Source organism: Acipenser ruthenus, chromosome 39 (assembly GCF_902713425.1).
Source record: "Acipenser ruthenus chromosome 39, fAciRut3.2 maternal haplotype, whole genome shotgun sequence".
In the NCBI taxonomy this organism is placed as follows: domain Eukaryota; kingdom Metazoa; phylum Chordata; class Actinopteri; order Acipenseriformes; family Acipenseridae; genus Acipenser; species Acipenser ruthenus.
In genome coordinates this window covers 2,826,856-2,843,360 of record NC_081227.1, presented here as the reverse complement: position 1 = coordinate 2,843,360, position 16,505 = coordinate 2,826,856, and the positions used below count along the sequence as shown (strand labels likewise).

The 16,505-nt window shown below is 44.6% G+C and overlaps 1 protein-coding gene across 3 annotated transcripts in view; it reads left to right on the top strand.

Annotated features, from left to right (window-relative positions):
• The window catches only part of LOC131696554 (ubiquitin carboxyl-terminal hydrolase 2-like), a 37,673-nt gene that overhangs the window by 3,991 nt on the left and 17,177 nt on the right, over positions 1 to 16,505 (top strand). The window contains exons 1-3 of one of the 3 annotated variants that reach the window (XM_059009861.1): positions 98 to 240; positions 3,527 to 3,617; positions 8,746 to 9,513. In XM_059009861.1, the coding sequence (XP_058865844.1) occupies positions 8,749 to 9,513 (765 nt within the window). In that variant the 5' untranslated portion in view covers positions 98 to 240; positions 3,527 to 3,617; positions 8,746 to 8,748. Of the gene's footprint in view, positions 1 to 97; positions 241 to 3,526; positions 3,618 to 8,745; positions 9,514 to 16,505 lie in introns of those variants that run through there. The other 2 variants (XM_059009860.1, XM_059009862.1) reach the window with 2 other exon arrangements.

Genomic DNA, 16,505 nt, shown 5'->3' with positions numbered 1-16,505 from the left:
CACCAAAACATTGTGTTTCATTGCACAAGTGAGCGTGACCGCGGGACGCTGCAGCTTTAAGAGGGCTGAGTGTAGGAATGCGAGCGAGTGCTGAGTGACCCGGTGAGGTCAGAGAGAGCTGCTATATTTATCTGCACCGTAACCTGATCACAGAGTTTCAGGATTACACCAACCCAAGAGCAACACTCTGCATTCAGACGAGGCTACTTCTTCACTGGGGACCCAGGGCACAGAGACAAGGTTAGCTCATTGTTATTAGGGTTGTTTTAACTTTGTTGTTATCATCGTTAACCTGTGTGTGTGTGTGTGTGTGTGTGTGTGTGTGTGTGTGTGGCACAACTGTATCACGTGAGGAAGCGTAGTGTGATGGTGTTGTTAAAGCACCACATTCATGAGCTACAAAGTTCTGGCTTCTGCCTCCTTCAGCTAGCCAGAGTGGCGTTCGGCTTCTGATTTTACTCCTGCCTTTGATTGAAGGATGCATGTTGCTGGTATTGATGACACACACAATGCTGAAGTGTGGCTTTTAAAAAAACAAAGAAAAAAGTGGGAGACTTCCTAGTGGAGGTAGTAAAGAAAAAAACTTTTCGATCATCATTGTCGTAGCAGAGGTAAAAACTGGCCTTGTGTCCTTAGTATTGTAGTGCAGTGCCGTCTGCTGTCCGTGTAGATCAAGGCTAACGTCTGTTCAAAGTACAGCACTGGGGCTGTTTTATTGTTTGTGTAACTTACTGAAGTTTCATACTGTTCAAGTGTGGAGAGGATGTCAGTGGCAGAGACGTTTTCTAGTGGTTATTTAGTCCTCTAATGAAAAAGTTAATACCACTGTGATACCATTATGATACCAGAAGAGTAGCAGATCATCGGAGCACAGACTTCTGACTTTCCAGAAAATAACAAACCTTCTGGAACCAAATAATGATCCATTCATAATTAACTGAAGACAACAGTTATAGGCTCGGCTTAAGATTTCTATTTCACTTGGAATCTGAGAAGAGATTTGATTAGCTGTTCTGAAAGTAGCTAGGGGGGTTTCCTGCGGGTGCTGATACTGAAGAGAGTGTTCCTGTTGGCTCACAAAAAATTACAGCTGGAAGAAAATCTTCGAGTCCTGACCAAATCCTTGAGCGCACATTGTGCATGTGTGTGCAACTGTTCTGCCATTACCAGCAATGGAAACACAACAGGGCTGGAATAAATATTACACAGTGCACCTGATATGTGCCACTGTCTGCTGCTGGTACCATGGTACTGCAATGAATGATCAGTGATATTACACCAATGTCACATTATGAAAATGTTACCACTGTGGTAGAATTGTACTAATGACAGCCTTGCTCCAGTGTAGGCTGCCCTTGTGTTGCCATTGCGACAGAAACAATCTTAATTGATGTTTGTGCATTGTTTAGTTTTCAGGATTTGCAGAAGCACAAAAATAAAAGAAATGATAAAAACAGTCTGGGAACTTTGCAAACAGGGTCCTGTTGTGTAATGAGCAGGTCTCATTGAGTTGCTACAGTAGAAGACCCGGTAATGCTGTAATTATAGCATGAAATGAGATAATTACAGTGGTTCTGTTCATTTAGTTTGTAAACACCAGTGTTCAGGTTTTCCCAGTCGTTTCTCAGCCTGTCGCTGTTAAGTTTTGTTTTAGTTTATTGTATACCCTTGTGGTCTTCGAGTGCAGTAATTGTAGACTTGAAAAAGCAGCTGGTTATCATGCAACTTGGCTTCACACAAAGCACTGTAAACATTGTGCTTCCAAGCCATTGTCTAGCTAAATGCTACAGTACTGGGCTATTATTAAACTTGGTTAACATTTTCTAGACGGCTGGGGGGCTATGTTAAAGCAAGAAGCTAAATTCTCAGAGATTAAAGGATTGGGAATAGATTTTAAATTGGAAATGGAATGGGAATTGAGCCCAGCCCTGTTTGTGACCCAAGGTGCCATTCCCTGATAACCTGTAGACCCATGCTTGCTCTTATGTGTGCCCCACTTTCACCAGCCTATAACATCTGAAGCATTCGGGACCTGGCTGTGTACATGACTGCGGGAGAGGCCCAGGCAAGATTTAGTGACGTTTGCAGCAGGAAAACGTAAAATGTTTTTCTGGTAATAACCGTGGCCCTCGATTATTTTGCAGCTACTAATGTAGCCCACCATAAATCTATAGTGAGGGCCACTGCCCTGGCATCTCTGCCCTTTGCATCATAGCCCCTCATGAGTCATGTAATTGATTCAAATGGAATATGAATGCATTACTGGAAAGTGGGAACTGGATCATGAGATATGCTTCCACTAGTGTAGTGTAGGCAGGGAGCAAATGAACAAGCATTGAAAGAAATCAATGCAACCAGTACAGTTATGATACTGTACAGAGTAACACATGTAGGTGAAGTATGAGATTCATAAGTGAGAAAATGCCAGCAGATACTATTGAGTGATGAAAATATTCAGTTTTTGTGACTGTCTGTTTTAATCATCTAAGTAAAGGAGGATCTTAACACTCAGCTAAAATTCCTAAACCAGCAGTTTTCTTCTTTAGATCATCACTCTAGTGCCATACTGATCCTACGAAACACTCCCTTACAGAAAATGGCACTTTTTAAAATAAATACGGGAATGACACATTTTATTTTATCCAGTTTGGATTGAATTCAAACATTTGGCTTGGGCACTTTCCCAATTCACCAACCCACTTCGCAGACGCAGAAAAGAGAAAAAAAACAGAAAAGGCTTCTCAAGAACTGACAGAGACCACTCTGGGCATCCAAAAGGGACAGATCTGAGTGCAGCCTGGGGTCTGCTGAAGGGAAGACAGCTACAGACTTGAGTCAGCAGTTTAATATACCCTGGCTGACTCACAAACGAGAATGATCACGCCAAGAAATGAATCACGCCTCTTCGACTAGCTGTTGTTCAGACGTATCAACAGTGCGCTGCCCGGCACATATAAACAACTCTTAGGAGTACTGTATCCACAATACTTCATTACCCATTTCTGGAAAGAAAACTTGATTACGCAGCTGCAATCTGCACAAATTACCCTCCCCTGAAATTGGACCAAATTGTCTTTAATTTGCTGAATAATTGCTCTAAGGCTTCCCATTACAGTGTTATTACAGCCCCCATCACTTGGCTGAGGGTAAGGACCTTCATCTGTTGTCATTAGAAGACGAGAACAATATCCGCAGTTGGACGGAGTGATTATCTGAGTAATCATCTGGGTTTTAATCACCGTTAGTGGCTGTTTGTCTGCCTCTCTCTTCTCAGCAGTTTAAACAGACCTCATTAAGAGGTGCTTTAGTAATCAATTGTTTTCTAGTTTTCTCAGAAACATCGTAACACTTTGAAGACCAGGCTCGGCTCCTTCTGATTTTTCAGGTTGCTAACATTTTGTACTGGAGAAGTAGCTCCTTTCTAAAGTGCGGTTTTGGGTCTTTGAAAATCCTACAGGTTCTGCAGTGATTGGTACGTGGCATTCCTGGCAATAAAATAACAAGCCTGGTATTCATTTCTTTCCAGGTGTCTTAAATTGAGTGTTTGAATTCAGGATGGAATAGCTGGACATTCAAACTGGACAGTGTGAGAGACCAGACCCAGCCTCCAACAGCAGGTACTGTACACACCAAAAAAGTATTTGAGATGTTGGCTTATTAAAAATGCTGTATGAGGAATCTTCAAACTAGACAGTCCAATATTCAGTAGAATAACCAGTAGAGGAGGTTTTTGAATGCAGCAAAGCCCTTCCTGGTTGTGAATGAATGTCTTTCTCTGTGGTTCTGGGGAAGGCGAGCTGTCAGCTGCTTGTGTGTTTTGGGATCAGCCCACGTCAGTCAGGAGTGTTCGTGGAGTCTTATCTGGCCAGCGTGCGGATGCAGGGTAAATATAGCAGCCCTGCATTGCAGCCTGTGGCCTGGTCCATTAGTGCTACAGGCTTCGGACTGCCCACGGCTAGCCTCCCGAATCGAAAGAGCGTTTCAGTGCTTTTTTATTCCAAACCTGGCCAGCCTCGGAAATTCTTGCTACCTCTCTGATTGGGGAAGCCAGTTACCTAATGAGCGCCTGATTTAGGAGGCAGGTCTTCATCTGGTTGAACAGAAGGCTATTGCATCGACTTGCTTTTCGAAAGCGCTTCCCTCTAGATCTGAACTTGCAGGTGAATATGTCTGGGCGGGTAGGGGTTAATTTGTGTGCGATATATGCACGCGAGCGGAGAAAGAGCCATTTCTTTGGTAAGGTTGTTGGTGTTTTCAAGGGAACTGTTCATCACAGAGCAGAGTAAGGCAGCGTCTGCAAACTCTAAACTCTTAAAGGAATAGCGAGGGAAGAGACAGGATTGGGGGATCCAAAACCTTAGACAGGGTCTTGGGAAAGGGTACCATGTTTGGGAAGTGGCCTGGACTCCTTCCACATGACGAGAGGGTACAGTATAGTATGGTTACGAGCTCTGTGTTTCCGGAGCTGACAACAAACACCACGCAATATAATCAGAACTGAATGCGGCGCTGAAGCATTCTTGGCAGTCAGCATTGTTGGGGGGTAAAATGAAGAACAAATGTCGTACTGCATTTATTCATTTGACCCAACAGGGGGGTGGAGGAATAACTGTATAGTGGATTCAGGGTTAGAAACTCATTCTAGTCCTGCACCCAGTCCTGGGTTTCAGAAGTCCCCTTTTTTATGTAGATTACTGACATGACCAGGGCTAAATCTCCTCTGAACTGATTGCACTTCTGACAACATGAATACCTGTAGGTTTACTAATGTTTGAGTGTGTGCAGGACTAGTGTGAGTTTCCTAACCCTAACCCTCCTTATAATACACATTACGTATGTGTTGTTCTAATTGTAGTTTTTTAAAAATCTGTTTCATTGCGGACTGTAACACGATCCCCACGCGCCCAGGGTAGAGAGAGCGGGTCTGTTTCTTAAACAGGACACATTCAGTTCACAGTGTTCCCTCTCCCTGCCTGTCTCTCTCTCTCTCTCGCTCTCTGTGTCTCTCTCTCTCTCTCGCTCTCTCTCTCTCTGTCTCTCTCTCTCTCTCTCGCTCTCTCTCTTTCTCTCTCTCTCTTTCTCTCTCTCTCTCTCTGTCTCTCTCTCTCTCTCTCTCTCTCTCTCTCTCTCTCTCTCTCTCTCTCTCTCTCGAGCCAGCAGGGGCCCAGGTCCGGTTTCACTTGAGGAGCGGGGGGGTGCGTCTGAGCTGGAAATGTCAGAGCACAGCAATCTGACGGCTCTGACTCGCACACAGATGGGTCCGTCTGAGCCCCTGCCTTCAGAGCACCCCCCTCTTCTTCACTTTGTGTGATTACCAATACCTGCAGAATATAATGTACTGTACTTTAAAACCCTCTCGCTTTAGAAATACTGAAGGAAGTTTAATAAATGTATCGGGTGTTGTGATGCTTGCTTACCCACTGGCTGAGCGACCGCATTGAAAACGGTTTTGTTTTGATGAGAATCATCCTGGTTTTAAATTGTGGTGAAATATAGAAATGTTTTTTTTGTTATTATGATTAGTAGTAGTTTACAGAGTTTACAGCTTCACTATCTTATAGTTGTCACTAGATAATAAGACCGGACAGGTTTCCTGCAATCACTGAATTTATCATAGAACGGTTGTACAAAAATCCGAAGGAACATGAAGCCACTTAGTGTCTTGGAACTTGGTTTCAGGAGACTAGGTTTCAGGCCGCTGCGCGGCACACCAGGGGATGCTTGGGGGTTTGATACAGCAACGTTGCATCAAACTGGGTCTCAAGGCCAGGTTTCAAGCCACTGTTCCTGAAAAAGTGGCTTTGTGTTCCCTCAGCTTTACAATATTTAATATATATTATGCAGAAAACAGCACTCCAGAATGGCTGAGGCACACACGATCTAGGAAGAGAGAGGTGTTTGTATACCTCTGCATGATGATGACGGCATGAGCCTACTCCATCTATGAGCTACGCAGCCAGCATGCTCTGTGGGTAGGAGTGAGATAGACCTGTTTCATGTACGAGCCCCCAGCCTGCTTTGTGTGGGTGCGCTCTGCGTTACTAAGGCCAGTCTTTTCATCTTCTGCGAAGGTGACATCATACAAAGCAGGCTGTGATTCAGACAGGTCAAGGTCAGACAGGAGTTGCGCTGTTCTATTAAAATGTTCCACGAATAGCAAAGCAAACCAATGCAGAGTGAGTCCTTTCTGGAAGCGTTCCTTCTGGTTATGAATGCGCACGCATGTAAAATGTAGATTTGACAGCCTCTGTGATATGATCCCAGTTTTCAGTTCGTAAACAGTTGTTTCTATTTTTTTATTTTTAAATGTTTATGCATTAAACCCTGGTATCAGTAGAATTGCCTCAACGAGTCTAGAACATGTGCATGTAAACCTGTATTTTATGAATAAAGAGAGACTATAAATGACAAATGAGTTCAAAAGCACTGTAGGGCTAATTTATTATCAGAAGTCATTTGTGGTGATGCAGCCGTCGACGAGTTTGAAATACAAGACGTTAAACTGGCTGGAGGATTTTCCAGCCACAGTTGGACTGAGAGAGAAAGAGAAAGTGTCCGAGAGAGTGAGTTGGCAGACTGGTCTCAATCTGGCAAAGGCCTGCTAGGCCCAGTTCTGACCAGGGAGTAGAGCTTGTTGGTGTGTTGCCATGGAAACGTCAGTGAGCAGAATTCTGGCAGAGATTGGACATGCACAAAAAGCCTTCACAAGACTGCTACAAGTGAACACCTCATCTTCCAGCTATTTTGTTGTTTATCTTTACACAAGGTGATATCTATCTATCTATCTATCTTTCTTTCTTTCTTTCTTTCTTTCTTTCTTTCTAAACAAGCCCATACTTGTCTGGTCCTGTAAACAGACCAGAGGAGTGAATCTTGTAATGTAAGTTTCACACACAGACCAGAATGTGTGTGTGTTTGTCCGGTGCATGATGGGAACAGGGAGGTAGAAGAAAGGGAGGGGGCTAATAAGGGTTGCTGCTATAGCAACCACAGACTCACAGCCATGTGAAAACATGCCAGGAAGCAGAGACGAGAAGTAACAGGAGATTAACAGACTGAAAGAGGAGGAAATGTGCTTTGGACAGTAGGTATGTGTAATCGGTTCTTTGATTTTAAACCTGGATTCAGATTGACAGTGGATATGCTGCTTTGTGAACGTGGTTAGACTGGGGTTCTTACCTTCCTGTTAACTGTATGGTCAGCACTGCAGTGACATATCAGTTGTCACCCGTGGATGACTTTAGACCTTTCGTGATTATGGAAAACTGACTTCATTTGGGTATTCAAAAAACTGTCTTAACTTTGTTTTACATTGGTTTTTATTCATATTGACTTTGAGTGTGTTTAGTGTAATCATACAGTATTATTATTATTATTACAGTATTATTATTATTATTCATTTTGATTGTTATGATGTGCATTTTATTTATAGATGCATAACACTTATTGAAACGCTGAAACTCTTCCAGACTTCAGAAACTCCTCGCCTGTGCTGTAGTGGTCTGAACTGCTGCAGATCTAGACTTGGTTCTGTCTGTTAAAGCATTGAAATAAGACCTTGGAGCCGTACAGACTGTTGCAGACAGAAAGACGTACCCATTTGGAAATGGCTGTAGTTTTTATTTTATATAAATAGGTTTTACCTTTCGGGTACTGTGTGATTATAAGGACCCTCCGTACTGTGTGTGCATGCACGTAGAGTCAAGTGAAAAGATCAGTTTCTCCGGGAGAGAACATCCGTTTTCTGCCTTGATTTTGTGAGTGCGTCCCTTGGAATGGCTCCAGCTAGCTGCCTTCTCCGGCTCTCTGAGCTGAATTATTGATGGCTCTGAGGCCTGGCCCTTCAGCACGCTGCTCAGAGACTCAACTGCTAGAGGTGCCGGAGAGAGAGAGAGAGAGAACAAGAGGAAACAAGAGCCTTGCCAACAAACTGAACACGGGTAAACAACACCAGAGACTTTTATTCATTTAGAGATCTGACTCGGAGCTTTCCTGGGACTGTATCAGTTCATGTTGTTGCCGTTGTCCTTTGGATAAGCTATGAAACGGATATACGGTGATATTTTCCAAATCTTACATTTCTTAACTGTTTCACATCCTTTAGCGTACCAGTCTCTATTGCTGAAGAATATCAGCATTACGCTGCGCACTGAGCCCTCTGCATCACTGATCCGCGTTCCCACCTCCCGATAGGAGTCTTTTCAGAAGCATTCTTTACTGGAGTAATTAGTCTGTGGTAATCAGTGGCTGTGTTCAAGCCACAGCATGAGTATAGTATTAGAAAACTGGTAGAAGCAGAGCATGTGTAGTAAAGCACAGGCAAGGACTGTACAAGATGGTAGACAAGCATGGGGAAGGTTCCTGTGTGGATTTGTAAGGGGGGGAGCAGGCTGTGCTGGGGTCTGAACAGAACCAGCGAGGGATACAAGTAGCAGGCTCTTTATCTTGTTAATGAGCCCCCTTCAGCCCTGATTACCCCCCCCCCCCCCCCCCCCCCAGCCCTGATCCACTCAGTAGAACCCAGTGCTCTAAATATCACACCCTGCACAATAGGGTAGGTACTGAATCGAGGGAGGGGGAGAACTTTCTCTTTGGGGTCGGGGGAGCATTGAAGCAGGGACCAAATCTAACACTGAAGCTGGGTGAGCAACTGTGCAACCGAATCAGGAGTGCAATTAATCGTCCTTCTCTCTCTCTCTCTCTCTCTCCTCTCTCTCTCCTCTCTCTCTCTGCCCCTCTCCACAGTCGATGCAGTCTGCAGCCTTGTCCCTGTGGCTGAGATTGACCATGTCACGAGTGTCCTCCACCACCAAGCGCTACACAGGATCCGGCTACACAGGGTCCAGCTACACAGGGTCCAGCTACACAGGGCACTATGGCAGCTACACCTCCTCCTACACGCCCAACCTCAGCTCCTCGTACACAGACAAGGAGAAGCTGTCCTACAAGAGCCCCGGCTACGCAGGAGCGAGCAGCTACCTGACCTCCGGCAGCCGCTCCCGCAACTACAGTACCTCCTCCGAGCCTGACAGGGGGCGCCAGATCCCTCGCACGGATGTTCTAAGCAGCCGCCGCAGCGAGAGCCTGAGCCGGGCACCAGTCAAGGCCTACAGCTCCGGCCTGAGTGGCGGCTACTCCTCATCTTTCGCCTACGCGGGGAGCAGCAGCTACCTTTCCTCCTCTCCGGTTTCCTCCTCTTCCAGAACCGGCCTGAGCCGCCGGAAGTCCAGCAGCCAGACGGATCTGAACCGTGACCTGGCCAGCCTGGCGCTGTCCGACTCCTCGACCGGCAGCAGGCGGGACTCGGACAGCCCGCACGGGTCTTACCGCAGCGGGTACAGCCGTGGCAGCGAGGTCCAGGACTCGTATGGAAGCTCACGGGCCGGCTACGGGCTCTCGCGCAGCTCCACGCAGGAGACCATCAGCGCCAGCCTCAAGAGCAGCAGCCGCTTCAGCCCGTCCTGGGAGAGGAACGGCACCAGGCGCTCCAGCTCCCCCGGCAAGGAGTCAACAGTAGGTGGCGCTGTTTGGCTAGAGGTTGCTTTACCAGATGCAAAACTCTAGTTTTTTTTTTTGTTTGTTTGTTTTTTTTCCCAGTGTCTTTGTTGTTTGACCAGACCCTCCATGCAAAAGTGAAATTATGCAGTGTGTTTTAATTTATTTTTCTGAAGCGACCAAAATGACGAAGCATGCTGCCATTCATGCACTATTTAAATGATGCTGTGCAAGTGTTAAAACGAGTAGCATGGGTAATGAGCACCAACATAAGCAATGTGCAAGCTGGGTTAACTGCTTGTTTTTACAATGATCAGTGTGGGTCTTTTAGCTAAAATGGACAGCTCCATTGTATTGATTTTCGTATGACCAACCAGTCCAAGGAGTGGATTCTTACTGAATATCTTGCAATAAAATCAAGATATGTCAAAATAAAATAACACTGGCCGATATGTTGTATTGGTGTATCAGGTTGTGTTTTGAATGTCAGCCTCAGTCTGCATTGCTTGTGAATGAACCACAGTGCAACAGTCTAATGTTGTACTACGCTTGAGGGACACTAGAGGGCGCCAAAGTAGTTTCAATGTATATTTTTCAGTACCTTTCTTTTTAACAAGCTTGAGGATTGTCAAGTAGTTTTCTCAGAAGTGTTTATCAGCAGGTATTAAATAAATCCATTCATCAATGTGTTGATTTCAAAACAAAAAAAGCTGTCCTTCCCTCACCTTTACAACTGAGTAGTGAAAGCTAATTTTCCTCTCATCCGAGTCGTTGACGTTTTTAATGCCATGCTGCCGTGCCGAGGCCGTAAACTGACAATGAAAATAATGATAGTTTATAAGCAGCACACAATGAAGACGCTTGCAGCCTCATTCGGGTTGCTTAAGCATGGCTCCTTGCAGGCTGCAAATCTGTCCCTATCACACAATCTCCCAGCCTCTCATTCCAGCCTTGCACTCACCCTGTTTCTGTGGAAGATGACTTGTATAGTGAAACTGAGTGCCTGCCAGATCATGCGCAAAGCTGTCGGTCTGACCCAAAAGCTATTGTGTTCCCATGACTGAAAGAATCCTGTTTTTTCGTTACGGACAACTGTTACGGAGCAGAACACAGTAAAAAGGGAAAATGTATCGGAATTTGTCCGCTGAGTCGTTTTAACATGAATTAGAACAGGGTTGGAACAAAGACCAGGACTGGAAGAAGCAACGTTGGCCACCCCTGCTCTTGATGAAAAACTGCTGCTGCTAATTCCTGAATTTAACTCTTTGTCTAGCTTCTGCGAAACGATGTCTGCTATAAAAATGTGTAGATCACGGTAAGCTGTAGTTAAGAGCAGTATGATGAAGAACGATACTAGCAGGAAGCATAGGCAAACCCTAATCCTGTGCTAAAAGCCGTAGCATGCCGGCTAGCTGCTCGTGTGTAGCTGAACCTACAGGGTTTGCGAAATTGCATGAGACAGTGGTTTTGCACTTGTCAAGGTCGGAGCTGTGCATGCTCAAGGTCACGTGCCAGTGTAATAATTAACCACAGGTATCTTGAGGAATTCTAATTAGGCTTCTTGGAGTATTGCTGCACGGTTAAAAGCACAGAGCCTTATAACGGATTAGCATGGTGTGATTTTCCATGCCTTTCTGATCCTTGTATTAAGCACTGACTCGCTAGTGTTAACTTCTCTGTTACTGAGCTTGCCTGGGCTATGCCATGCTTTCATTTTGCTTCACGGCACTTTGCAATATCCCTTATAAAAGATTCCCATAGTAAAAGCATAGAAAGTGTAATGAAGCACAGTGAGAGCGTGCTAAACCTCAGGTAAGCACTGTAAAGCACAGACAGGTACGGTAAAGCACATTTAAAAGCATGGCAAGCTATGGGAAATGCACAGTATAACCCTGGTGAAAAGGGCTGCCTTCACTTGGGTGTGCCCTCGTTTATCAAGGAGGGTTTTTAATCCAGTCAGCACACTCCGATTCTGCAGCCGTTCCAAAACCATAAAGAAAGAAACATTTAAGCTACGTAACACTCCCCATACTGCAGAGTCATTATGGGTTATAGAGGTAACTCATAGTCTTAACAAAGATTTTGGCTTTCTGTATAAACTGCTGTTTGATATTCCTGAAGCATGGCCAGAAGAATGCAGTCAAACTACTGTCTTCCAGTCAAACACATTTCCGGTAAAAAGAGCTGGATTCACCGCACGCCACCAATCTAATTTAATCAGCCACATGTTTAGTGGCAGCATTCCCCTGTTAAAGCGATAGAAAACCTGCCACTTCAGGTGAGTTAATGAAGGCACGCTGTACTGTCTTCAGATCAGCAGTAGATTTAACAATAACTGTGATGATGTCCAACTTCAAAGCTAATTGGCTTCTTTTGTTTTTTTATGCCAGCCTGTCCGTGCAGCCGTTTTGTTCCATCCGTATCTCTTGATGGGTAATCAGGTCTCAATCAGAGCACAGCGAGACAGCGTCATTTTTTTGGTTGCGGTATTGACATTGTTTTTCTGACGCTGCGAATTTTTGCGATATTTCCAGGAAACATTCTTTTGCATTTCATGGCTGGGTTATTCAGCTGCAAATTCCAGAGGGACAGAGAGCTCCCAGTTTTGCATTATTAACAGCAGTGTGTGTTTTCAGTTGTATTGTGTGTCTTGGCATCATTTTAAAGACTGGGTGGGCAGTTTGTTCTGTACTTTGTTTCATCCGGAAGGTGTTTTTGCAATGTTCAGGGTGCCACCACACTTGCAAGTTAAAATTCAGGGCTACTAAGATATTATTATACTCCAAAAAATGTTACAAAACAGCAACCTCAAAAGGATCATTTGCGGACTCAAAAGCGTTTGTTTCAAGTTACATAACATTGACAGGCAATGGTGCAAACTGCCTTTTGTGTAAAGACCTTGATAAGTCTGCCTCTTAGTAACCTGAGTGAGGTCATAGCAACAAATGCCCCATCCTAATAGTTCTACCTTGGTTTGTACCAGGACCCTATGGACTTTCTCAGAAGCACGTGCCTCACCAGCTCCAATACAATCAGAACCTCCCTTTTGCTGTCAGCGTTTCTCCTCATTAAAGGTGACCCGTGTTGTCCCTGATCACTGTGGAGCAGCCCCACTGACATCTCTCTGTCTATATTAAGAGCGAGAGAGCAAATCCTCTGTCAAAGACTAGAAATAAATTGAAAAAAAGATTAAGCAAAATAAAAACCCGCTGACGTTTATGTACTTTGCACGGTGGCCCGTGCCCCAAGCTCAAACGCTGAACCCGCTGATCAACTGACACATTGGAACAGAGCAGCAGCCATGTCACCCAGAGGGTTTCAGTGTAATTGTGAACCAGGCTTTACAACTACCTTAGCTTTGAATCACACAGGGAGAGGCTCTGGTTGTGTGTGTGTGTGTGCGTGTGCGTGCAGGGAGGGTACTGGATACTGTGGGAGGATGAAACGCACAGGAAATATTTCTGGTATCCTGTTGGTATTTATGACATGTGAGCCACCCCATCTGTCAGACTAAAACCAGCTAGAGATTTTGAGTAACTCAAACTCTGTATCAGCAGCGTTTGAGTTGCACCAAGTAAACCAAGTCTATTTTTTGACTCTCATATTTATACAATGAGAACTAGCCTGTCCCAGTATGCACAGAGGAGGAAAAGGGATGCGATGCATCTTCTTTCCAGGTAGTGTGTACAGCGCAATTCCCTTTTTAATTGGGTTCCCCAGAGATGACGTCTAAAGCAGTAGCAGGGTGCAGCTGAGCGCATCAAGGGTAGAATGAAGCGGCAGGATCAGTTAAACTTGCAGGTGCACTCAAGATAAAAGACAGGTCCTTTACAAGACCTTCCGCTGATGGGGACCGTTACCAGGGGGGCTGTGGAGAGCTTGTCCCGGGAGGCACCGGAGCAGAACAACAGGAAGAAGGAGCTGTTCAACAGGGAAGGGTTTAGATGTGACCGTGGCTTCCATATCGCTGTTCCCTAAATCCTTTACTCATGCCATCCATGCTAGTCCATGGGCAGCACACAGACCGTTACATTTCTAGACACCTTTCCAAATGGGCAGAACACGACAAGCCTTTCTGGTCAAACCACTTGTAGACACTGATACTACACAGTGCACCTGTCTGCTGTGTGATTGCGTGTTTAAAGCCATTATGACCATACCCAACCCCGGACAGAGATAACCGACTAAAGACAGAACAGGGATGACCGTGGCTCTCTCCTCCGACCCCTGTTATTCCCACGTCACAGGCAAACTAAAACCATGTGGATTCAGCTTTGGCTAACACAGTAGTGAAGCAACTGCAGAGGGCTGGAATGGAAATGGAAAACAAACTGTGTTGTATTTGATCTTAATTCACACTGAACGAGGGGGGGGGGGCTGCTAATCTGATTGCAGGGATTGTAAAGCTGGCTGGCGTCGGAGTGGACGTATCAGAACAAGGGATTGCATTTTGAAAGAGGGCAGTTGTGGTGTGTGTTTTTTTTTCTCTCTGTTTTTTAACATTGTTATTATTTCTAGTGATTGCAATTATAGTGATTTTTGGGTAGCCCAGATTTTACGTTTTGTATCTGATTAACCAAAGATGCTTATTTACTTATGTAAAGTAATTGGCCAGTCCTGTTAAATTGATTAGTTGACGCTCCCAAGTAGGTCAGGGCTACAGATCACCATGCCATCCAGATACGCCAACAGCAGTCTGTCGCACTGTACACGGTGAAAGTGAGAACTGCCTTGATGTTTGCCTTGATCTTCACCAAATCTTTAATAGGGTTCCCATTCAACACGTAAGGCCTTTTTTGTCTCTCATCTCGGCTCGTGAGTCATTTGATGATGCTGTAGATGCTTTTTTTAACAAGTGGGTCTGCTGGAAAAAAAGTGTTAGTATTTTAATTGCCTTGCCACAGCCGTTAGAAGTGAGCTATTAATAGCAGCAGCAGGGAAAGTGTTCAAAGTGTTATCTTCCTTTACACAGAGTTAATCTGATCAGATAGGAAGGGCATGGAAAAACGGCAGAGCTAGCGTGCATTATATAACACAGGAACAGAGATCGCTTACTTCACAGAGAGGTGCTGTCTGGGTAATTTGTCTGCTGTCTAAAGATGTTTACAGATGGGCAAATATTTGTTAGGTTTGGAGAAAGAAACAATGACTTGTGAGGACACTTTGCTGACCTCTTCAACTTTTCTTATGTAACGTTGAGGAGTTTTGCCCTGGCTAATCTTAGCAGGGGGATCCAGTCCTTGTTCTTTTGTTCATGTCTTAATATTGTAGCTAGTGTATAATTCCATCCAAGAAGTATATGTGTTATACCACAGTATATCCGAGGTACAGCTAGAGTAATATGACACTGATAACAGTGCTGAAGACATTAGCCTAAATGCCTTTCATTCCTCTACCTGTTCTTCCCACTGTGTGTTTAACAGGAGAGAATATATATCTGCATTCATTAGTACGAGCGTACTTATAAATGCTTACAGTACCTATGCTTCACCATGCTTCACTGTGCTTTATTACACTGCCACGGTCACAGGAATTCTACCATAACACTGGCAATGCAGTACATTTCCTTCAGGGGCGGGCGGGCGACCACGTACTGGAACAGCACATTCAGCAACGTCTACACTTTAAGAACAGGTTGTCCTGTCCACAAAACGCACAATTTTAACAACATTCCAGAACATGTTATTGATCATGAGAAAACTGCAAATTTCCCATGGTAAACTTTTCTAAGGGTGACCCTGTCGTATGGTACAGTGGAAGACCGGTCTTCTCATTTTAGGTGTTAAATTAAACCGCTGATATCGGAGAATGACTCGGAGTGTGATTCGCTCGCTCATTCAGTGCCAGACAGATTCCAAAAATATATTCACCCGGGACCACCGGATATGAACAAAGATGTTCCATGCTAGATCTCCCCATGCTTATAACTGCGATATACCATGAGAGACGGTGTTGAGCTGCATTCCATGCAGGCAGGGAGGCAGGCAGGCAGGCAGGCTGCTTGGCTGAGCCAGCCGGCACTGGAGAATGTGTTTGCAGTGTGTTCTGTGCACAGCAGATGGGTCACGCTGCTCCTGGGAGGCAGGGAGACCAGCGGAGAGCCAGGCACCACAGAGAGGCTCAAGCTTATTCATATTGTTGTTGTTTTTCTGCTTGATTAGTTTTTTTTTTTTTCTCCTCGTCCCAGCTGCAGTGTTTTGTATTTATTACCTAGTTCATTTCACATCTTCAGGCAATGATCTATGTATTAGGCTATATATTATCAAGTCATAATTCCCTGTTATGACATCACAAACTCATAATTCACTGTTATGATGTCAGAGGAGTGAATTATCACTTACCCACAGTCTTCTCAGTAAGAAATACAAAGCACAAAAGATGATTTCAAAACTTTCTCAAACTCCTGTGGTTTAGTGCAGTGCTGTGGTTTTTACAGTACAGTAGTTGTGTTCTAATGACCGATGCGACTCAAGGTCACATGCCAGCCCCTGTTGCAGTTTCTGTAATAAAACTGTTGACTCGGCATCTCTGCCCTCAGCAAGCAGTAAAGTTCCCCCTTGTAAAAGTTTACTGTGGGATATCAAAATTCAGCTTGGCAAGGTCAGCATAGCGACAGTATGGAAAAGCATAGGGAAAGGAAAGAAACAAAATGACTATTTGGGAACACCTTTTCTTCCAAAAAGGTACTCCTTGTAACTTAAAATTACTGCTATATGACTGCTGTACTTACTAAAGCCAGGGCAGCAGGATTAGTGATATATTTAAAAGCCCTGCTGCTAGAGACTATCATTGTGAGCCCAGTAGCTGTACGCTATGATTCAGTAATATGTAAAGAAGGGTCTTGTACTGGGGGGTGTATGGTGTGCTGTTCAGTTGTATTCTCCAGTACTAGTGTATGGTAACTAGGGAGATGAGCTGATTGAGTCATTCTTGCATGAATTGGAATGTTCTGAGAGTTCTTGGAACACTTCTTAAGAATGTGTCACCTCTGACCTGCTGCAGTCACCTGA